Genomic DNA, 23355 nt, shown 5'->3' with positions numbered 1-23355 from the left:
CTAGAACAGCTACAAATGTGCACCATGCATTGGTCCATCGTTGATGGATCTTACGCCACAACAACCCTCAACCTATACTGATAGCAGGTGTGAACACCACTGGATTGTGGTGTGATCTTCTACCACAGTGACATCCAAATAGCACTAAATAAATTACACAAAAGTGAATCCTTTAGTACAGATCAATATTCTGCTCTTAGAAGCAATGAAAATACCTTTTCATATTTGCACCAGTTCCCAGTGGAAAAATTTATTTCGAGGAGAAACTTGACTCTGGAACCCTCAATTGTTCAGAAATTAACTGAGCTTGTCTCTTGAAACATAAATCCTGCTCCTGAATGTTGATAGCTATTTAACCAGGAACAGTTGTTCCCTACCAATTTCATTGGTGAAGCAAGCGCTTTGAAGTTTCTTTTTCTCAGCTACTCAGTGTGTTTAACATTTGTATACGCTCTAAAAGTGAAAATTTGGCCAAGTGGGATTAGGATTCAAGTACTGAGGGTTCCATAGAAACTTAATTATGTATATAGACAGTTCATCAATACTGGGAATCTAAAATATCGACTATTTTCGGTTGTTATCGATATCGACCACGCAATGTATCGTTCTCCAGGAATTACAAAGCTTTCCAAAATGTTTTAATTTTAAGTTTTAAGTTGGATAACAAATGACAAAAAATAATTTTTTCGTATGATGTAATTACAGATTAAAAATTTTGGTACTTTTGCTCTTATTTGTACCATGAAACATTGGTTCTTGTCAAATTTCATCATTCTAGAGCAACGAGAAGTATCCTATAAGTTTTGATGAGTGAGTCTGTGAGTGTCAAAACTTAGTATGTAACATAAATAGCCATATCTTTTGGTCGCAATTACCTACAAGTTTAAATTTTTTGCACCACTAAGAGACCATAGACCTTAGTATGTGACACAAATTTTAATTTGATATGTCTACCCATTTCTGCGGAAAAGGGTTCTTAATTGTGGGACAGAGAGACAACCAACAAAGTGATTCTATACAATGGCTTTGCTTTTACTGATTGAGGTATGGAACCCTAAAAATATGGTATTAAAACCATTTTCAGGATGACTGTACAGAATTTACATTTAATGCAGTGGCCATATGTAACTGAAATATTCTATGACAGGTATTATGAAATAACTTGTATATATTATATGAAATAAATTGTCAATCAAATGAAAATAATATTTTCGTTTGTCATAAACTCCCAATGTGGAATGTTTATACTTGCTCCTCCAAAACGGCATTAACGAGTACTACAGAGGCAATAGTCATCACCCAAGATTTCCAATTTGTCAAGCCACATGTGCTGAACATCACATGAAAAGATGAGTGGGAGGAAACAGTGATAGAGAGACTGGCAGCTTAACACGTACAGCAGGCTCGCAAGGAAGATTGTGGTTTATGGAGTCGATATGTGACTGACAATACCTAATAACAAAGATAAGTATGCACTTCCAACACTTAAATTTCATCAGTCATTTCTGAAGAATGGCATTGGACAAGCTTTAACTTGTTTGTACTACACAACAACAGATATATTTTTCATGTGTGTGTATGGTGATGAGCAACTAACTTTGTGCAAGAGATTAACCTGGTGACTGAATCACCAATTTCAACCTAATATCACTACTACTCCTGCATCACAAAATTCAAGGACCTAAAAAGAATCATGGCCTTTTAAAAAAATGATAATTGATGTACATAATTGCTCTGTACATACTAATAATATTAATATGTTGCAAAGTTCATAAGTCTCTGAATTACTTGGTACAAACAAAAAAATATTTTTGTTGGGCATACCGATTTTTATAAAACACTTTGATTTGCTATTATGATAAAATCTGTGTTCCACTGTTATTTACCAAACGTAATGATATGTCAAATGTAGCGTTATAAAATTTCATTTACAAGATGTTGTTTTAATTTTAATCACACAATTTAAGACAAAATGATATGTCTGGTACTGTCACAATAGATAATAAATAAGTACATGGAAAATAACCAGATATCACTGAAACTAACAATGGGCTTACAGCAACATCCTCTGTTGTTTTATTTCAAACTTATCCAGTCACATTCGTCTCATTTGTTTCACCTATTTTAAGCATTACTATCATTTAATTTTACCTAGTGTGATATTTTCTACCCAGTGATTTGACTGTGAGAAATGCAGAACATAAATAAAGCTGGTGTGTAAAATAGATGTCAAGTTTTCAGTATACTGAGCCGTTTAAAATAAAGAAAGGTCTCAAGGTCTTGTACCTGAACTGGGCCCATGAGCATAAATTGGCAGTATGGCATGTGGATGCAGTCTTAATGAGCTGCCAAGAGAATAATTTGTACACTGGTGGCAGACTTATTGTTAGCATGAAGAATTCTTCTTAGAATTGGCGATGGTGGACAATAGTAGATAAGGGTCTAGGCTCTAATTTATACCACTGGTTTGTTCATTCTTGCCTGAACCCCATACTGTTACATAAGAAGATGGTGATTTTGAAGCTCAAGTGAAAGGTCTCATTTGTGGGAAGAGACACCCATTGACGATGAACTTTATTGCACCCATTTAGGCTTATAGTCTTTGACTGACTTTGATTTTAGATTACTAGTGAATATAATGGCCTGTAATAGATGTCTTCCTGACACTGATGTTATAAAATGACAAAGCCATTTTAGATTAATGATGTGACATCAGGGGAACAAGGACAAAAACAATCTGTTTGTTGCAGGTACTCATTTTCGAACCATATTCTGAAAAGGTGTTAATAATTAGTGAATCCAAGTGTGGAAGTCATGAATTGCACATTATTGGAAGTGCCCTATGGAACACACATTTATTAAGCAATATTTGGGAATCGCATGCAATTCACGGTAAATAAACATTGAATGAATCTGAGGTAAGTACATATTTTTATATATCAACTGTTTTCAAATTTATTGCTGCAGTATTCGAGCTTCTGACTATAAATTACAGTTAACTGGGTTGATGAAATATAAACAAATATGACTATTCTCCGTTTCTGATTTCTCTTTATCTTGTCTAACATTTTAATATTTTATGATTGTATGTATCTAAAAGACGAATCTTGTTTGATCGCTGCACAGTATTCGTCAGTAGCAAAATGAGTGCTGCTTATATCCGTCAGTAGGAAAATGACCATTACTGTGCTGATGTTCATAGTTTTGGCACTGGTAATAAGGACTTGTGAAAATTTATTTTATCTTAACTAGTTTGTCTGTCTTGTCAGAAGTGAATTTAGGATTCCTACATACAAAATATTGGCGCCAAAATTATGTGCATATTGATACATAGTTCTAGAATGTATGTCTGCACGTTTGCACTCTGAGGTGCAATTGTCTTTGGACCAAGAGCGTTATATAAATAAAGCGCGCTCGTGTTACCGGGGATTTGGGAGAATAGGAAGGAAGGAATCTTGTGTTTTTCGAGTAGAGAAACATGGTCTCTAAACCACCGTATAAAATAGGTGAGTGCGTACAACTGGTAAGAAACTGTAACAGGTCTTGTCAACGCACGTGTTTACTAGACGGTCTTAGAAACAAACACGTGCTGTTGCCGGCGAGTGACACGTTTTCAGCGATACTTTATCGTTGTTGGAAATATTTTTGTTACATGGAGAATTGTGGGAATTTTTACCAATATTTCCCGTAATTTTTCCTAAAGCAGTGCATATTTAGAAGACTCTTCTGTTGTAAATTTAGCTGACATCAGCCTGGCCGAATGGGGCCGTAAGGAAATTACGCTTGCTGAAAATGAAATGCCCGGACTGATGGCTATCCGGGCGAAATACGGAGCAGAAAAACCTCTGCAGGGCGCTCGGATAAGCGGGTGCCTTCACATGACTATACAAACTGCTGTGCTGATTGAGACACTGTTAGAATTAGGAGCTGAGGTAGGTAAACATAGTTACACTCTTTAATTTCTTGGTTAGTACTAAGTGACGCAATGCATGGACTTACTCACTGACAATACCAGCGTATAAGGTAACTTTTAATATATATATCCTAAGAAGTGATATGTTGCAAGTGCATCTACTTCAAGGTATAATAAATGGGCTATACACAATTTGTCATCTGTTTATTATGGCAGTATGTTTGTGAATAGTCTTCTCAGTCCAGCAAAAACATTGAGTTACAAAGAGCTGTTCATTTTCAAATACAGGAGTAGACTTCATTCTCTTACGCTGCGGTCACAGGTTCGAATCCTGCCTCGGGCATGGGTGTTTGTGATATGTCCTTTGGTTAGTTAGGTTAAAGTAGGCTAGTTCTAAGTTCTAGGGGACTGGTGACCACAGCAGTTAACTCCCATAGTGCTCAGAGCCATTTGCATTCTCTTATAGAATCCTAGCATATGTGGTTTTTTTAATATCTGATCTTCCACAGGGCAATCAGTTATGTGGCAGGTTTTTAAGTATTGTTGGTGTTGAGCAGAGGGGTGCTATTAGAGAGAAATGTTGCCAGACCAGCATCTGTTTGTTGCTTACACAGTAGCAACACACTAATGAATTAATTTTTTTTAAAAAGAGTTAAACAATTTAAGCACAGTCCTGTGTTTTTCATTTAATACATCTGTTGAGTTACTCCTTGAACATATTCAGCTTCCATTTATTTGTTCATACAAAGCTGAAAAATTTATAATTGTGTGATTGTATAGCACAGAATTTGTGCAGTTTTCCAAGTTCACACAGAGACTGTGCACTTTCTTGAATGGCAGTCACTTCAGTAAGTATTAAATATAGTCCAAACCACAACTGACGGCATTTCGTGCAGCTAAAGACATGAACGAGGATTGTGTTGTTGCCGATTCCGAGCAATGGTTGCGGTAAGTGCAAGTGCAAGTGCTGTGAACTTGATGAAAGCATGTGTACTGCAAATTGTCTCTCTTAATTGCTTGTCCATAATTTGTAGCTTACCACCACAATCAGCTGTGACAATATGCAATAAATGGTATAAATATTGACTAAATAGTTCACTGTGATCACATTTAATGCTCGCATTGGTTAAGTCATCCAGAGCCAAGAACTCTACTGAACACTTGTTGGTTGTCAGAAGGTGTGACACACACACACACACACACACACACACACACACACACACACACACACCAAAAAAAAAAAGTTTTGCATTACCTCAGTTCTGAGAGTTCCAGAACCTGTACAGAAAATTGGAATAGAGATCAACATAATCATTTCTGCCCTTTTTATTGCTCATGAAAATAACACATTGCGTGTTGTACCAAAATACAGGGAGACCTTAAGAGGTGGTGGTCCAGATTGCTGTACACACCAGTATCCAGCAGCACGTCCTCTTGCATTGATGCATGCCTGTATTCGTCGTGGCAAACTGTCAACAAGTCTATCAAGGCACTGTTGCTCCAGATTGTCCTACTTCTCAGTGGCGATTTGGTGTTGATCCCTCAGCTTTGGTTGGTGGGTCACGTCTGACCATAAACAGCCCTTTTCAATCTATCCCAGGCATATTTGATGGGGTTCATGTCTGGAGAACATGCTGGCCACTCCAGTTGAGTGATGTCATTATCCTGAAGGGAGTCATTCACTAGCTGTGCATGATGGGGGGCCGTGAATTGTCGTCCATGAAGACGAATGCCTCGCCAATATGCTGCTGATGATTGCACTATCGGTCAGAGGATGGCATTCGCATATTATACAGCCATTACTGCACCTTCCATGACCACCAGCGGTGTACATCGGTCCCACATAATACCACCCCCAAACAGCAGGGAACCTCCAGCTTGCTGCACTCGCTGGACAGTGTATCTAAGGCATTCAGCCTGACTGGATTGCCTCCAAACACGTCTCTGATGATTGTCTGGTTGAAGGCATATGCAACACTCTTCAGTGAAGAGAACATGATGCCAATCCTGTGCGGTCCATTCAGCATGTTGTTGGGCCCATCTCTACCGCACTGCATGGTGTCATGGTTGCGAAGATGGACCTTGCCATGGGTGTTGGGAGTGAAGTTGCGGATCATGCAGTATATTTGCACACAGTTTGTCATAACACATCGTTCTGTGGCTACACGAAAAGCATTATTCAACATAGTGGCATTGCTGTCATGGTTCCTCAAAGACATAATCCGTAGGTAGCAGTCATCCACTGTAGTAGTAGCCCTTGGGCGGCTTGAGCAAGGCATGCCATCAACAGTTTCTGTATCTCCTTGTCCGAACAACATCGCGTAGGTTCACTTGGAGATACCTGGACACTTTCCTTGTTGACAGCGCTTCCTGCCACAAAGTAACAATGCGGACGTGATCAAACTGTGATGTTGACTGTCTAGGCATGGTTGAACTACAGACAAGACGAGCTGTGTACCTCCACTTCTGATCGGCTGTCGAACCACGTCCATCTAATATGTGCTGCTCATGCATGGTTGTTTACGTCTTTGGGCGGGTTTAGTGACATCTCTGAACAGTCAAAGGGACTGTGTCTGTGATACAATATCCAAAGTCAAGGTCTGTCGTCAGGAGTTATGGGAACTGGGGTGATGCAAAACTAACTTTTTTTTTTAATTTATTTATTTATTTATTTATTTTTTTTATGTGTGTAGATGTGCAGAACAAGCCTAATCTCAACTGCCATTATGCATGACTGCATTTATAGATATTAGGCCTATCTTGCCATCTGTCATGACAATTGAGATTTATCATTTTCATTTCATATCCTTGTTGGTTTTGTCATTGGGCTACCAATGTGCCTCATGTAGGAAATATTATTTTGTGTTCTCTTTTCTTTTTAAAAGAGAACATTGAGCAATCAGAATGTGTTATAAAGATTCAGAGTTCCATTTACAGAAATTTCTAGTGTTTAACTTTTTTCATAGGTCCAGTGGTCAAGCTGCAACATATTTAGCACCCAAGATCATGCTGCAGCCGCCATCGCTAAGAGAGGCATCCCAGTGTATGCTTGGAAGGGAGAAACGGATGAAGAATATATATGGTGCATTGAACAGACACTTGTTTTTAAAGACAATAAGGTATTCAGTTTTGATTGATACGTCTGTGAGACAGATAATTGGTAATGATATACTACAGTTTCAAACAATTTTCATTACAACTATTTGGCTCAGAAAGGGGAGGATAGATGGTAGTATAAGCATCCTATCACTGAACTTTGTCCCAGTGTCCTGATTTTTTAAAAAAAAAAAAAAAAAAAAAAAAGGATCACCACTTCACACACACACACACACACACACACACACACACACACACACACACACGGGGAGGGGGGGGGGGGAGAGAGAGAGAGAGAGAGAGAGAGAGAGAGAGAGAGAGAGAGAGAGAGAGAGAGAGAGAGAGAGTGTCGTTAAAGTGGTGATGACTGGAAAAACTTGTTCCAGGTATATTATCAAATTATTGATCATGAAGATGGATATGCATAGGAAACCTTATTATATTTTTTTGGATGTTCCAAGAGAGAATACACATTATCATTACACTGCACTGTAACTGCTGTCTGTATCAGTATGGATGATGGATATGCGTTCATTTCTGTTTGTCGCAGTAACACCCCCCCTCCCCTCGGGGGGGCTTGTGGCTCTTTCATGAGTTCTTGCAGGGTGCAGGTGCACACAGAGCCCCAAACTGTTGTGGTCTTTTCTTTGTTCCCGAGCTGCATTCCATTCCTTGGGCCCATTACTCCCTGCCCTCGCTCCTTCCCCTCTCTCGGAGCCCTGGCTTACATAGGCCCACCTATCCTCCTGATTCATGCTACTGTATGGTTTTGTTTCTCTTGTTCTTTTTTGGTGTTTGGGTCCCCCATTGGGGTTTGACCTCACCTTCTAAATTTTGTCACTGTAATGTGAGCCATCTGAGGAAGAACACCTTACTTTGCATCTTCAGCGTTTGGCTGTACTGCCTCTTTCATTTTTCTTGAACGCCATTGTCTTTTAATGCCACATAGCCAGCATGGTACTCAGCCTGTGTGGTAGGGTCGTTATTTACCCTTTCGTTTGAGCATCCTAACACAGGGATCGCACTTCTGATACCTGAGATGTTGCCTCAGCATGTAACTTAGGAGTGATTGCTTGTTATTCTGCAGCATCAGAACTCCCAGCAATGGCGCGTACAGGGAGAGCCCCTGATTAGAGTGGGTGGTATGAGGATGGTGGCAAAACACATTAAGCTCCAAAAAAAGTGGTCATTCTTCGACTACGACCATTTCTTTATTTTGGAATGGATTTTTTAATGCGGTTTTGTTATGACCTTGCAGCCTACCCTTCCCTGGCTGCACACAGGGAGAAGGGTCAGGTTTGTTGGCTTGAGGTGAGAGCCTTTCTCTGCTAGCTGATTCACCCCAGGATTGACAGGGACACTTTCACCGCCACCAAGCCGTTATTTTTGTGTGGAAACTATCAGACGAGTTTGGTGAAGTGGGCCTCTGAATAAGATATAGCCCTTACTTCCTCGACCTATGAAAGAGGAGTAGGAGCAGTACCGGGACAAGGCCCCTCCGGAGCCCCCAGAGGTGCCAACTCACCATGGCAACTAGTCTGACATCTTGTTTATGATTGCCACCCCGTCCTTATTTGGAGCGTATAATGACCCATTGGCGTAACCACCTTCAGACCATTTACCTCCCATTTGGATCCCAATTCTCTACTTATTCAGTGGCATTGAAATGGTTATTAGTCACCTTCCAATCCAGAGCTTGTCATTCTTCAGGAATCTCATGCTGGTGCTCACTTAGGTTCCATGCTTTGTCGGAACCGGGTTTCTGGTGGCATTTGCATGTTGGTCTGTACAGAGGTTGTTAACACGTGGACCCTCTTCATACCGCATTAGAAGTGGTTGCTGTCCAGGTCCACATGGACTCCGCAGTCATGATTTTCAATCTCTCCTTCACCTCCTTCTCTTGTGGGATTTTAATGGCCATCACCCCTTGTAGGTCACTGTTTTTTTGTCTAGCCGAGGTCTCCTCGTAGACAGGTTTCTTGTGGACCACGATCTGTGCCACCTTAATGATGGTTCCCATACCCATTTTAGTCTGCTTATGGCAATTTCTCTGCCATTGATCTTCCACTGACTTTCCCTCCCTTCTCTCTTTATTATGCTGGTTACCGTGTGATAGCCTCTGCAATAGCAACCAATTCCCATGGATTCCCTCATTCCCTTCCCATCTCCCAAAGCCCAGTGTACTCTGCTGGGCTTTCCATTGCACTGATTGACCTCTGTATAACTCCCACGTCGTTTACCTCTTCTTTGTCAGGTTGTATTGACAAGCTCATCCATGATATGTCCAATAAGATTATTCCCACCACCACCATTTTTGGCGTTACACTCTGCACCCGCCAAGGCTGCCAAGTGGTCTTTGTATGGATCCATCAGTTCTTGTGGAACATCTTGCAGCCCATTTTGCAACAGCATTGGTGTCAGCCTCCTATCCCATTGCCATCCTCCTCTGGAAACTGGGGGCTGAAGTTTTCAACATAGGTTTTACCCCTTGTTAGGCAGAATCGTATAATGAACCTGAATGGGAACATCTTCTGACCCTCTCCTCTTCCCAAAATTAAGCCCCTGGCCCCAATTTCGTCCCTAACCAATTGCTTCAACACCTCAGTCCTGCACAGTAACCATATCTCCTTGGGTGTTCAACCATATTTGGCTCTAGATGTTTTCCACTCTCATTGGAGGGACAGTATTGTGGTTCCTGCCTGGTAAGGATCCATCATCCCTCAATCGTTACCAGCTGATTAGTCTGACTAGTGTTCCCTGCAAGTTATTTGAATGGATGGTGACTCATCAGCTCTGTTGTGTCCTCGAATCTTGGGAGTTTCGTTTCCTGGCAAATATGGCTTTCAGGAGGGACAGTCTACAGTCAATTATCTGCTTCAGTAGGCCTTTCCTCAGTGCCACCGCCTTGTAGCAGTTTTCTTCAATCTTCATAAGGCTTATGACAGCTTTGCGCCATCACATCTTTCTTACATTCCTTGTAGCTGGAAACATGCCTGACCTTATCGATGGAGTCAGTACAGAGACGGGGATTAATGACTGTGGTGTTGTTATAGCGACTGTTGTTATGAAAAGTAATAAATTGGTCAAGAAGGTGAGGAGAGTGTTTCTGCTAGAAAGAATAGAAAAGCAAATGTTAGCATCTCGCTTAGACAATGAATTGCAATAATTTAGTTTCATTAAGATGGACACAGAGGAATTATGGGCCAAGTTCAAGCAGAATGTGAATCTTGCTCTGGACAAGTATGCACCTAGTAAGTGGTTAAGGACAGAAAAGAACCACCCTGGTTTACCAATGAAATTCAGAAAATTCTGAACTGTTGTTTCAAGAGAGAATGTGCAGATGGCAACAGGCAAAAGCTAGAAAAGATTCGTGCATCTGTGAAAAGATCTATGCACAAAGCATAAAACTACTGCCACTGTCATACCTTAGTAAAAGATCTGGCTGAGAACCCGAGAAAATTCTGGTACTATGACAAAGTGCTAAGTGGGTCAAAGGCTTCCATTCATTCAATCAATCATTGAACAGTCTGGTGTGGCAGTTGAAGATGGCAAAACGAAAGCGGAAGTTTTAAACTCTGCATTTCAGAAATAGTTCGTGCAGCACAACAGTACAAAGACCATTGTTTGACTGTCACAGAGTGTCCCATATGGATGACGTAGTAATGGTAATAAGCATCCCTGGCATAGAGAAACAACTGAAAGAGTTGGAAACAAAAAAATCATCAGGTCCAAATGGGATCCCAGTTTGGTTTCGCAAAGAATACTCTACAGCATTGGCCCCTTAGTTTGCATTCATTGCTAATCGCTCACCAAGCACAAAGTCCCCAGGGTCGATAAAAGTGCAGGTGACTCCCATATATGAGGGATAAAAGAATAGACCAGTATCTTCAACAGCAGTTTGCTACAGAATCCTTGAACATATTCTCAGTTTGAATATATTTCATAGAGGCCAGAAAGCTTATGTCCACAAATCAGCATAGTTTCAGGAAGAATTGCTTGTTTGGAACTCGGCTTGCCCTTTCTTCACACGATTTAGTGTGAACTATGGATGAAAGGCAACAGGCACATTAATTTCCATATTTCTAGATTTATGAAAAGGACTTGACATGGCATCCCACTGCAGACGGTTAACAAGGTTGCAAGCATGTGGAATAGGTTCCCAAATATGTGAGTGGCTTGAAGACTTCTTAGTTGATAGAACCCAGTATGTTGTCCTTGATGGTGAGTGCTCATCAGAGACAAAGGTAGTGTCAGGAGTGCCCCAGGTAAGTGTGATGGGAGATCTATATACCTCAGTGATGTGGCAGACAGAAAAGGTGGCAGTCAGCAGTTGTTTGCTGCTGATCCTGTCCTGAACGGGAAGGTGCCGAAGATGAGTGCCTGTAGAAGAATACAAGAGGACTCAGATAAAATATCTAGTTAGTGTGATGAATAGCAGCTAGCTCTAAAAGCAAGGAAAATGTAAGTTAATGAAGATGAGCAGGAAAAAAGGAACCTGTAATGTTCAGATACAGCATTTGAAGTGTCCTGTGTGACAAGGTCACACCATTTAGATATCTGAGTGTAACGTTGCAAAGCATTATGAAATTGAATGGGCATATGAGGATAGTGGTAGAAAAGATGAATAGTTGACTTTGGTTCATTGGGAGAATTTTAGGAAAGTGTGGATCATCTTTAAAGGAGATAGCTTATAAAACACTAGTGCGACCTATTTTTGAGTACTGCTCAATTGTTTGGGATCAGCACCAGACTGGATTAAAGGAAGACATCAAAGCAATTCAGAGAGTCTACTAGATTTGTTACTGATAGGTTTGAAAAATATGCAGATGTTACTGAGGTGCTTCTAGAACATGTATGGGTATCCTTGGATGATGATGATGATGATGATGATGATGATGATGATGATGATGATGATGATGATGATGATGATGATCTTTGTGAGGAACACTGTTGAGAAAATTTGGAGAACTGGAATTTGAAGCTGATTGCAGAACAGTCATACTGCCACTAACATGCATTTCGCGTAAGAACCATGAAGGTAAGATAAGAGAAATTAGGGCTTGTACAGAGGTATATAGACAGTCATTTTTCCTGTGCTCTGTCTAAAGAGTGGAACATAAAAGGAGATGGCTAGTAGTGCTACAGGGTACCCTCGGCCACGGACTTAATGGTGGCTTGCGGAGTAAGTGCATAGATGTGTATGTAACGTCCTCCTTGGCACTCCGTGTGGTGTTGGTAGCTTCATGCAGCATATATACGTCGAATGATAAAATACAAAACTAATATTTGAACTACTACAGGATATCACATGCATAAAAATGACATTTTTCTGTAGTCTTTAACTAGCATAAACAAATTAAAATTGTAGATATGCTTGCTTATTTATAGACAAGGTGGCATGCCATATAACTAAGAGTACCTCTGTTTTTTAAGTAATCTAATTCAAATGTGAAAGTTTACAATGAGTCATTCTTTTTACTTGTACTGCATACTATATTAATCATTCCTTTTGTTTCCTTCTCATTCCTAAACCTAGTTAAAACATTTGTGTAATTTTGGGTTTGCTTTTGTAAGGTACTTGTTTGTAAGTTATAACAGGCAAATATATACATGTTTTCGTATTATTATTACCCTTAATTCATCATATAGACTTTAAGAGCAGCAGCTCTCTTACTGTCCTAATATTTCTCTATAATCACATATTTGTAACTTTCCTTTACGATTGAAATTTAAAGTACACCATGTGCAATTATGGTTCTGCTTAAAAGGACCTGTCACATCAGACCTATCACAATCTTCCACTTACTGCAATGAAAGGGTATACTGACCTTCCTGTGACCATACCGTAGGGTATTTAAGTGGAATTTCATTTACATGGAATACTTATTTCATACTTGATATCTACAAAAAAATGTAAAGTTCCTTTTGGTGCAAAAACATAAATATTTGAACAAGACTACATAGTGGACTTACTAATGTCACTCGTGCAGTCCATGCTTTAAAATCACTTAGTATGGCAGAAATGAGAACAAGCTTGACTTCTTATGCTACAGTTAAGCTATCCATTCTTAAAAAATTAGACATTTATCATTCAGAAAATTCAAACACTACAAATTATCTTTGTGTAAAATCTATAGCAGATTGTGTTACTGCCTTGTAAAAAATAATACAATCTCATACCAGTTGTCGCCATTTAATAAAGTGGGCCTACAAAATCCAGCCATAAAAAGTGAATTTATTGCAACTGTAGCCTTGATAACTAGTAACCGGACTCGCAGTAAATTAGAGCATAGTTTTCATTGTGGAAGGCCCCAGAGGATGTTCTCTGTCCTGCAGTATTGCCCATATTGGAATTACCTTTTCTGGTAGACTTTGCAAATAGAAAAAAATTGTAACGAGAAAAATTGGTACTTCCTTATAGCAGTCGTACATTCAAAATTACATCCCGTTTCTAGACTTTGCAATTAGAGCTGTTTGTTTCCTGAACCTGCCCTTGCCCTCCTCCTCTCCCCATTTTGCCACTGGACTGCTGAGGTACTCGTCCCACCTCTCCAGTGCTTGATATATATATATATATAAAAGGATTTGGGTTTTAAGGGAGAGGGTAAGGAGTCATTCCAATCCCGGGAGCGGAAAGACTCACCTTAGGGGGAAAAAAGGAGGGAAAAAAGGACAGGTATACACTCGCACACACACACATATCCATCCTTATATACACAGACACAAGCAGACATTTGTAAAGGCAAAGAGTTTGCCTTTACAAATGTTTACAAATGTCTGCTTGTGTCTGTGTATATGAGGATGGATATGTGTGTGTGTGCGAGTGTATACCTGTCCTTTTTTCCCTCCTTTTTTCCCCCTAAGGTGAGTCTTTCCGCTCCCGGGATTGGAATGACTCCTTACCCTCTCCCTTAAAACCCAAATCCTTTTGTCTTTCCCTCTCCTTCCCTCTTTCCTGACGAGGCAACCATTGGTTGCGAAAGCTAGATTTTGTGTGTATGTTTGTGTTTGTCTGTGTGTCTATCGACCTGCCAGCGCTTTTGTTTGGTAAGTCTCATCATCTTTCTTTTTAAATATATTTTTCCCACGTGGAACGTTTCCCTCTATTATATATATATATATATATATATATATATATATATATATATATATATATATATAAAGATGATGAGACTTACCAAACAAAAGCGCTGGCAGGTCGATAGACACACAAACATACACACAAAATCTAGCTTTCGCAACCAATGGTTGCCTCGTCAGGAAAGAGGGAAGGAGAGGGAAAGACAAAAGGATTTGGGTTTTAAGGGAGAGGGTAAGGAGTCATTCCAATCCCGGGAGCAGAAAGACTTACCTTAGGGGGAAAAAAGGACAGGTATACACTCGCGCACACACACACATATCCATCCTCATATACACAGACACAAGCAGACATTTGTAAAGGCAAAGATATATATATATATATATATATATATATATATATATATATATATTTAAAAACAAAGATGATGTGACTTACCAAATGAAAGTGCTGGCAGGTCGACAGACACACAAACAAACACAAACATACACACAAAATCCAAGCTTTCGCAACCAACGGTTGCCTCGTCAGGAAAGTATATATATATATATATATATATATAAATGTCTGCTTGTGTCTTGTATGTATGGATGGATATGTGTGTGTGTGCGAGTGTATACCTGTCCTTTTTCCCCCCTAAGGTAAGTCTTTCCCCTCCCGGGATTGGAATGACTCCTTACCCTCTCCCTTAAAACCCATATCCTTTTGTCTTTCCTTCTCCTTCCCTCTTTCCTGACGAGGCAACCGTTGGTTGCGAAAGCTAGAGTTTTGTGTGTATGTTTGTGTTTATTTGTGTGTCTATCGACCTGCCAGCGCTTTTGTTGGGTAAGTCTCATCATCTTTCTTTTTAAATATATTTTTCCCACGTGGAATGTTTCCCTCTATTATATATATATATATATATATATATGTGCCTGCCTTGAGTGGTGGAAAAAACTTTTTTCTTCATAGATCTAAATCCAGTGAAGTTGTTTAGAGTACAGTGGTTTGACTGCAGTGAAAGTTTTCCACATTTCTTGGAACACAGCTATTGCCCTACAGCTGCATTTTGCCACTATACACTAGCACTTGGCAACAACTTCGTCAGGATTGTGCCGAGAGCAAGATATCAGTAGTGCAGTTCTTGAAGTTGATAAATTATAACCATAGCTGTATTTGATTTCCATACACTCTCCAAGAAACTTAAGAAATCGAGTATGTCCAAGCATCACTGAAAAATGTGTGTACAGTTTTAGTTACACTTTCCTGTTTCAGTTGCAATGATTTGTCACTAACATTGGAAATTAATTGTTAATGTTTTCTAATAGTTACTTTATCAGTTTTATCTTCCTCTTCAGTTTTAATAAGTACAGTTGTAATGTTGGTATATGTGGAAATTAACTTCTTTCTGATTTTAGCCCCTGAACATGATACTGGATGATGGTGGTGATTTGACTAATTTGGTGCACACAAAATACCCAGAGTATCTGAAAGACATACGTGGCATTTCTGAAGAGACGACGACTGGTGTACATAACCTGTATAAAATGATGAAAGAAAATATGTTAAAGGTTCCAGCATTTAACGTGAATGACTCTGTAACAAAGGTAAGCTTGTAAAAAGAAAAGAACAATTTTCTTGCACGATTTAAAATTAAATTGTAAAGTTTCAGTGCAAAATTTATTTTTCCAGATTAAAAGTTTATACAATGACATTAGATTATGCTGGCAATCGTATTCAGATCATAAAATTGTTTCTGTGTGTAATTTGTCAAACATTGTGCAATCAAGAACTGAGTCATATTTCAGTACACAATTCATTTTTCTGCAAATTTCCAAATAAAAAATATTATCCTGTTGTCCATCTGTCAATGTAGGAAACATTTTAAAAATTTGGTAATGTTTTCATTGCCATTGTGCTTTCTCACACCTTTACATAACTTGGTTTACTTGTACAGGGTGTATACGACCCGGGAATTCCGGGAAAAACCTGGGAATTTTTTCATCCGGGAGAAAACCGGGAAAAACCCGGGAATTTTTCGGAATTCCGGGAATTTTTCATTGTTTTAGCTTTTCAGTTACATTTTTGTAGTTTTGACTGCAGAATTGATTCTCTAGCAAAGAATGTTATTGTATCCTGCTACTGGAGAATGATACTGCAGCAATAAAATATAAACGAGAGGGAAAAAAATAAAACTGTAGTGGCAAAGGAAATGTGCATTTTACGACAACAAAACACCGTGCACGCACAAGCATCTACAGATAGCAGAAATATGTTAAAGGCCGTAGGGCGCAGACTGTAATTCTTCGTAACAATAAACTGCTTGCTATGAGCATGACGTCACAACTGTTCACATTAGGTTCGTTTGACCAGTTGCCAGCGGTCTGTTGTGCATGCGCATTTGACTCGCGTATAAGCAGTACCTCCTCTCGCTTCCCGCTTCTTGAAGTTTGGCTGTTAGCTGCATCGGTAGTAGCAGCAAGCAGCCAGATGCAAACTAGAAAAATTTTTCTCGCGCGCCCTAGCTGCCAGATTCGCGCTTGCACAGAGTTGTCTGAGTTGTAGTGGGGAGGGGATTAGTCTCCACGTGACCCGTGTTTACGTTAAGTGATTTCGCTGCTTCTCTTCGTGTACAGCTCCCACGTCAAATGAAAACAAAACGGATTTCTGTGGCCGGGAGCTATCAAGTGAATTAAAATGCATTCACATAATTACAGAGGGCAAAACTATATTATTAATTTCAGTTTCTGATTTTATTTTCTTTCCAAGTTAGTAGCCGTCAAGCATTAATCGCCTTGCAGAAGAATGAAGTTATTTTTGCAAGTTTGCTAAAGAAATTCCGCTGAGGCAATCATTTTATTTGAAACGAAGTGTTTCATTCTACAGTATTAGCTAATTCCAACTTTTCGCTGAATTTCAAGTGCACGTTATCATCTTCTGCCATGTATGGCATCATGCCATAATAAAGAACCAGACATGAGATCGTAGAGTACTGGTACTCCAAGAAAATTTACATCCCAAAAACCACACTGAAAAGCTTAATATCAGATGGGACCTACTTCATTGTGAATCTGGAAAAAACCAATGTGCACTTCAAGCCGAATTATGCATTTTAGTATGATTCACGAAATTTTCATGCCTTTTGGAGTATCCTCTGATGCCCTGTTTCTTTTATGGTGTAGTGTAAGCTCTCTTAGTGCTTTATACACACGAACATGCGGGCTTCCTACACCACTGCAGTTGCACACGCACAATAATTCGTTTTTCGCGCTCTCTGGCAACTGGTAAATCGAACCTATAACTAACAGTATTGCGAACGGTGGTTAGAAAAGCGTTACTTTCAAAGTAAATTTCTTTTTACGCAAGATGAATTATGTTACGTGTGTGAAAGTGGGATGGATATCTAAATCACAGAGCGTTCGAAACTGAACAGTTTGAGGACCAGCCACTTCAAGAATTTCGAGCCGAGGCATTTATGTCACAATTTTAAATTTACTGGCACATTTGTGTGATGTATCTTAAAGTATATCACACCAAAAAAAGACCAATGTTACACGTGAAAGCTTAGCTTTTCTTGTAGATATATGGTACTGTGTACATTAATGTAAACCGTTAACTTTTCCTCTTGTGTGTTCGCGCTATGTAACCAGTAATCTTGCTAGTGGCTGACTATAACACGTGTCCTATGCTCTGAATAGCTGCTGTCATCGGCTGGCGAGATCTCGTGGCTTGAGATATGACTCGCTTACAAAAGGACATCACAACCTCGGTTGCAACGCTCCGGAAACTAACAAGCTGTGTTTGGTGCAATTCGAATTTATACTTTCGTAATACGAAAATATGCAGCGTATATGTTGCTGCAAATCAAAGGTCTTTCCAAAACTTCTCTGCTCCGGCTTTTCTTTTTTTTCCGGGAAGTTCTACGCAATTATATAAAACGTTAACCATTCAAAGGATTGATAAGTTTTACAGTTCCGAGGGAACTTTTTCTGTGCTAAGTGACAGTAAGTCGCCCGGGAAAAAGCATATTTTTTAAACGGGATATCCGGGAGAAATCCGGGAATAATCTGGGAATTTTTTTTCCTTGTCCCTGTATACACCATGTTGTAATTGCTGGAAGTTTACCTATCTTCCATTGGTTAAAGACGCTTACCAAACTGCCATTCTCATGCATAAGTTATATGATTTTGTGCTGAAATTTTATTTTTCTGTGCATAAAAATGTGGGAACATTCACAATCAATGAAAAAGAAAAAACTTATCTTTTCAGTCTTAATCAAGGGTTTGCAAGTGCACAAATGTCATTGAATGATTGATTGTGGTAATATCAACTACAGGAGTGACCGGACACTTAATAAGAATGGTTTATACATGTGTCCCCGGTGTGTACGCATGTGCTGACGTAGATTCTTCCCTTGAAAATTAAAATCAGTCTCATTTAGCAATTATCTAGCTGCTGATTTTTAACCCCTATTTCACTTTATGGTATTTATTGCAAATAATAGTTTCAGTTTAAGTGTAATTTAAACTACCAGAAGATATTGGAAATCTATAAATTCAAAAGTAAATTAAAAAATGTCTCTTATCAACAATGTCTAAAATTTATTACTGCTATTTATTGAGCTTGTACCCACTTGATGAATAGTTAACTTCTGCAAAGTAACAAATTGTGTAGAGTAAAGAATTGGGAACCCTTGTTGGCTGTGCGGCAAGTAGCAGTGTTCATTATAAACAGGCCTTTGTTGGTTCAAATGTAAATAACTTACTCTTTTGTAAATACCATTGTAGTCGTGTAAATCTTAAGCTAATAGTAGAAGATAGTCATTTAATATCACTAAGCTATTCAGAGTAACAGCTTTTCTAATTGTACTGCTCGACATAATTAATTTTTATTATTATTATTATTATTATTATTATTATTATTATTAAATATCTTGACTCAACTGTTTCGAATAGGTTGCTGGAAAATGTAAAACTGCTAGTTTCATGCCCAGTCACTCATAGCAATCAAATAATAGTGTGTGCTGTATTGTTGTTTATTGTAGCAGGTTTTGTCATTTTGCTGATACAAAATTTCATAGCAATAAGTATCATTATTAAACTTTCCCAGTGGAATTCAGTTTATTTTGGTTATATGTGCAATTTAAATGTTTATTTCCATATACTGCTTTCATTCACTGCAAAGCACTAACATGTCATTTCCCAGGTGGCTCTCTCTTTGACAGTATATGAAACGATACATGTCATATACCAGCTGTTGCGTAAACACTGTTTGGCCTTTTACATCGGCATGACTACCACCCAGTTATCATTCAGGATATAGGGGCAAAGGCAGAGGGTATATACAGGCAACCCACAATATCCTGTTGCAGAAAATGATGTACAACATGCCATGACCTCAGTGCCTGTTTCGCCACACGTGCCATTTGGAGTCTTCCCCCAAACAAGAGTTTAAACTCTGCAAGTGGGAACTAACACTATAACATGTCCTTAGTTCTCGCCACCCACATGGCCTTATTTTACATAAATTCCTCAGCATGTATTAGACTAACTACTCTATTCTTCACTCCATTTTAGTTTTCTACATTTTTCGTTTTCTATTGGCTTTTCACTGCCCCTCCTCCACCTCAGTTACATATAATGTGCTTGGCTTTTCACTCTTATTAATTTGTGCAAGATGTTGTAGAAGTAATCTCTGTCTTGCATATTATCCTGTCTTCCACCTTTAAGGTCTCAGGTTTTCAAATCTTGCTCGATGCAGTCACCAACAATCAGTCTCTCCTTCTCATCCCAGGCGTCCTGTCTCCCTTGACACAGGGTTCTGGGTGACTTTTCTGAACTATTTTCCTTTCCCTAAAACCCTACAGTCCTTTTCCTTCACCTCTCTTCCTTCCCCTTCAACTCTTCTGCCAGGAGGAGGAGCCACTGGCTCCGAAAGCTTGTAAAAGTTAACCCCTTCTGTGTGTGCATTCCCTGCTGCCGCTTTGTAAGTAGATTTTTTTATCTATCCATTTAAATTATATTATCAGTAATTATTTTCATTTATAGGATTTGTATGTAGTGGTAAGTGGATGATTAACAGTAATATCATTTATGTTTAAATCTGTGTAGTATGTACCATGCCCTGTAAAATTGTAGAAGAATTACTGATAGTTTGGTATAGCCCATTTCAGCAGTCACTCTGTCAGTCTAAATGTCCACCATACACAGTGGTGCACAGGAGACATTATTTCAGATTTACGAGCAGAATTTGGGTGATTAATTTGTCTAAAGCCACACAGGTAGGTCATCAAATCTGGAACTGTTAAGACATTGATCTTACTACAGTTTCTTTTTTCTTCTGTAGAGACTTTAGGTGATATCTCTAAAGGGATGGTATTACTGCTGACTAAATGTTGGGTAATCCTACAGATAAATGTTGAGTAATCCTACAGATTGAGTGCTAAACACCTCATTGAAGCAGTACTGCCTTTTGTTGACTTGAAAGGGTATTTTTTAGCCTTTTCTATCTAGGCAAGGCATGTTAGTGTTTTAGAGCATTGGTGCCTAGTGTTTGCGTTTGTGTGTTGGTGTTTTCTACTATTCATTACAACAGTTATTAAAGTAGAAACATTTCATTTTCAGAGCAAGTTTGACAATCTGTATGGTTGTAGAGAATCCCTCATAGATGGCATAAAACGAGCAACGGATGTCATGTTAGCAGGAAAGGTTTGTGTTGTTGCTGGTTATGGAGATGTAGGCAAAGGTTGTGCTCAGTCACTTAGAGCATTTGGCGGTAGGGTCATAATTACAGAAATTGACCCAATAAATGCACTTCAGGCTTCAATGGAAGGCTATGAGGTAAGTTAATGATATATGGATTATGTTAAAGAAACATCATTTGTTTTTAAATGAGTGTTAAGTGCATGATGATGAGGAAAATTAATTTTGATGGCATTATGATTATTAATAAGGCCTGTAACAGTGAACCACACTTTACTTTAGGTGCAGCTAATAGTTATATAAATATGCCGGTTCACACTTCCAGATAAGCTCAATATTATGGTTTCAGTGTTATGTGAAGCTGGACATACTGCCATCCATGAGGTTTTGCCAGTATACGTATTTCGGGCACATGCCTTTCCCCTGTACAGTAAACCCTCTATGTGGTGAATTTGGACACCCACTCCATGAGGGGAGTGCCTGTGTTCCACCACCTGTGTGCTTTATCATGGCCCCAGGGGCTCAGCATTCATTTGCCGAGTACGGGCTTGGCGACCCCGAGGTCCTGAGCTGGGGACTGGTAAGCGCCGCCAGTCTCCTGTCACCGTAACCCCCGGACATGCTTCAGGAACCACCGTATGGCGCGGCGGTGGAATGTTGTGTGCTGCGGGGAATGGTAATCTTGGCTTGACCACCTGGATTGCGAGGAAGGTCTACCTCTATAAAAACCCCTCAATCTTACGGTGTGCTGCGCGCCTATAAGATGCATGGCTGTTGCGGTGGAACAGTCGCAAGCGGACAACCTCTGGGGCACCTGTCGCACCCCAGTTGTATAAGGCTTACTCGGGCACGCGGGGCTCTGTCTGAGCAGAAATTTGGTTCCCTAGCTGCTTGTGGGACCGCAATGGACCCTTTGACCTCTACGTTTCCCCCTACCAATGGATTGGGTGGGCCACTGGTAGGAAAACACGCCCCATCGAAAAAGCGACTTCGTGCTGGGAGTCCTCCAGCGCCTGGTGCTACTAGTGATGTATCAGACTGTCGTAACAGAGCACATGCTGATAACCAGAATGTGTTTTTGATTGTCAAATGGAAGGAGGGTAGCTTTGAGGGGGTTTCTCACTTTTACATCCACAAGGGTCTTGAGGGAATTGCAGGAACACTGAAATCTGTGAAGCGTCTTCACAATGGGACCTTGTTAGGTGAGACTTCTAGTTCCCGTCAAGTTGCTTCTCTTCGGAAAGCAACCTGTCTTGGAGAGTACGCTATAGAGACAGAGCTCCACTCCACTTTGAACTATAGTAAGGGTGTTGTGACATGTAGGGACTTGGTGGATATCCCCAAAGACGAGTTGAAATCTGAGTGGGCTGACGAAGGTATTGTTGACATGCAGCATATTATGAAAAGAGTCCATGGGGACCTAGTCAAATCCGACTCGTTTCTTCTCATGTTCAGTTACCTGAGACTCCCAGAGCATGTTAAGCGGGTTTCTTACGTTTGCCAGTACGGCCATATTTCCCCAACCCAATGCGCTGTTTTAAATGTCAGCACTTTGGACATACTACGTTGGGGTGCAATGGGATAGCCACTTGTGGTAAATGTGGTCAGCCTGCCCATCAAGGAGCCAATTGTTCATCGCCTGTGAAGTGCGTGAATTGCTCTGGGAGTCACCCTGTCTGAAGCCGGGTCTGCCCCATCTGTCTCGAGGAACGGAAGATACAGGAGATCAAAACATCTAAGCGCATCCCCTATGGTGAGGCCAAGAAGCTCTTTAAGGCCATGCAGCCTCTTGTGTTTACAACATCTTTCACTTCCGCTCTGCAGAAACCGGCACAGTTGGCCACTGTTGCTACACAAACGGAGGTTGCTAGTGTCAGCATTAATACCTGCATTTGCCAGTGCACTTGTGCTGCTGCAGTTGTTTTGCAACCTGCAGCTCTCCCCACAACGTCGGACAAGGCCGTGGTTGCCGACATCGGGGTACTTCCTGCCCCTCCCCATATGGCGCCTTCTGCCCAGACGAGTAAAACTCCAACTGTTGACAAGGTTCTACATTCTAAGCATCCCCCCCCCCCCAAGGCAGACGCCAAAGGTGAAGGTTTTGCGACCTGAGGAGACTAGTCAGGGTCAGTCTGATGACGAGGCCATCATACTGTCTGACATCTCCTTTGGGTCGCCATCGGAGCTGATGGAAATTGATGTCGACCGGGGGCGATCTTCTCGCCCCAGGAATAAATCTCCGGCCAGTACGGGCTTTCCTCCAAAGCACAGAGGCAGGGTGAAAGTTCAGCCACCCTGATCACTGGCTCCCATATTACAGTGGAACCTGAATGGGTTCAGGACGCATGTGGCCGAATTACAACTCCTCTTGTAAGAGAGCGCCCCTTGTGCTTATGTCTCCAAGAGACACATTTTCAGGCCACTGATGGTCCTTCTTTACGGGACTATACCGTGTATCGAAAAGATGATCTGATGGGAGGGGGGGGGGGGGGGGGGGGGCAAAGGGTGGTGTTGCGGTTTTTGTCTGTGACATGCATCACTCATCTGAGCTCCCTCTTGTTACGGACTTGCAAGCAGTTGCAGTTGAC

At 40.3% G+C, this 23355-nt stretch overlaps 1 protein-coding gene across 1 annotated transcript in view; it reads left to right on the top strand.

Annotated features, from left to right (window-relative positions):
* The first annotated feature begins 3368 nt into the window (after positions 1-3368).
* Positions 3369-23355, top strand: part of LOC126088541 (adenosylhomocysteinase) — a 37568-nt gene continuing 17581 nt past the window's right edge. The window contains exons 1-5 of the mRNA XM_049906720.1: positions 3369-3506; positions 3742-3932; positions 6880-7032; positions 15485-15673; positions 20690-20905. Coding sequence (XP_049762677.1) covers positions 3479-3506; positions 3742-3932; positions 6880-7032; positions 15485-15673; positions 20690-20905 — 777 coding nt within the window. The 5' untranslated portion in view covers positions 3369-3478. The remainder of the gene's footprint in view (positions 3507-3741; positions 3933-6879; positions 7033-15484; positions 15674-20689; positions 20906-23355) is intronic.

This window comes from Schistocerca cancellata, chromosome 6 (assembly GCF_023864275.1).
Source record: "Schistocerca cancellata isolate TAMUIC-IGC-003103 chromosome 6, iqSchCanc2.1, whole genome shotgun sequence".
Lineage (NCBI taxonomy): Eukaryota > Metazoa > Arthropoda > Insecta > Orthoptera > Acrididae > Schistocerca > Schistocerca cancellata.
This window is presented reverse-complemented; position numbering and strand designations above follow the sequence as displayed.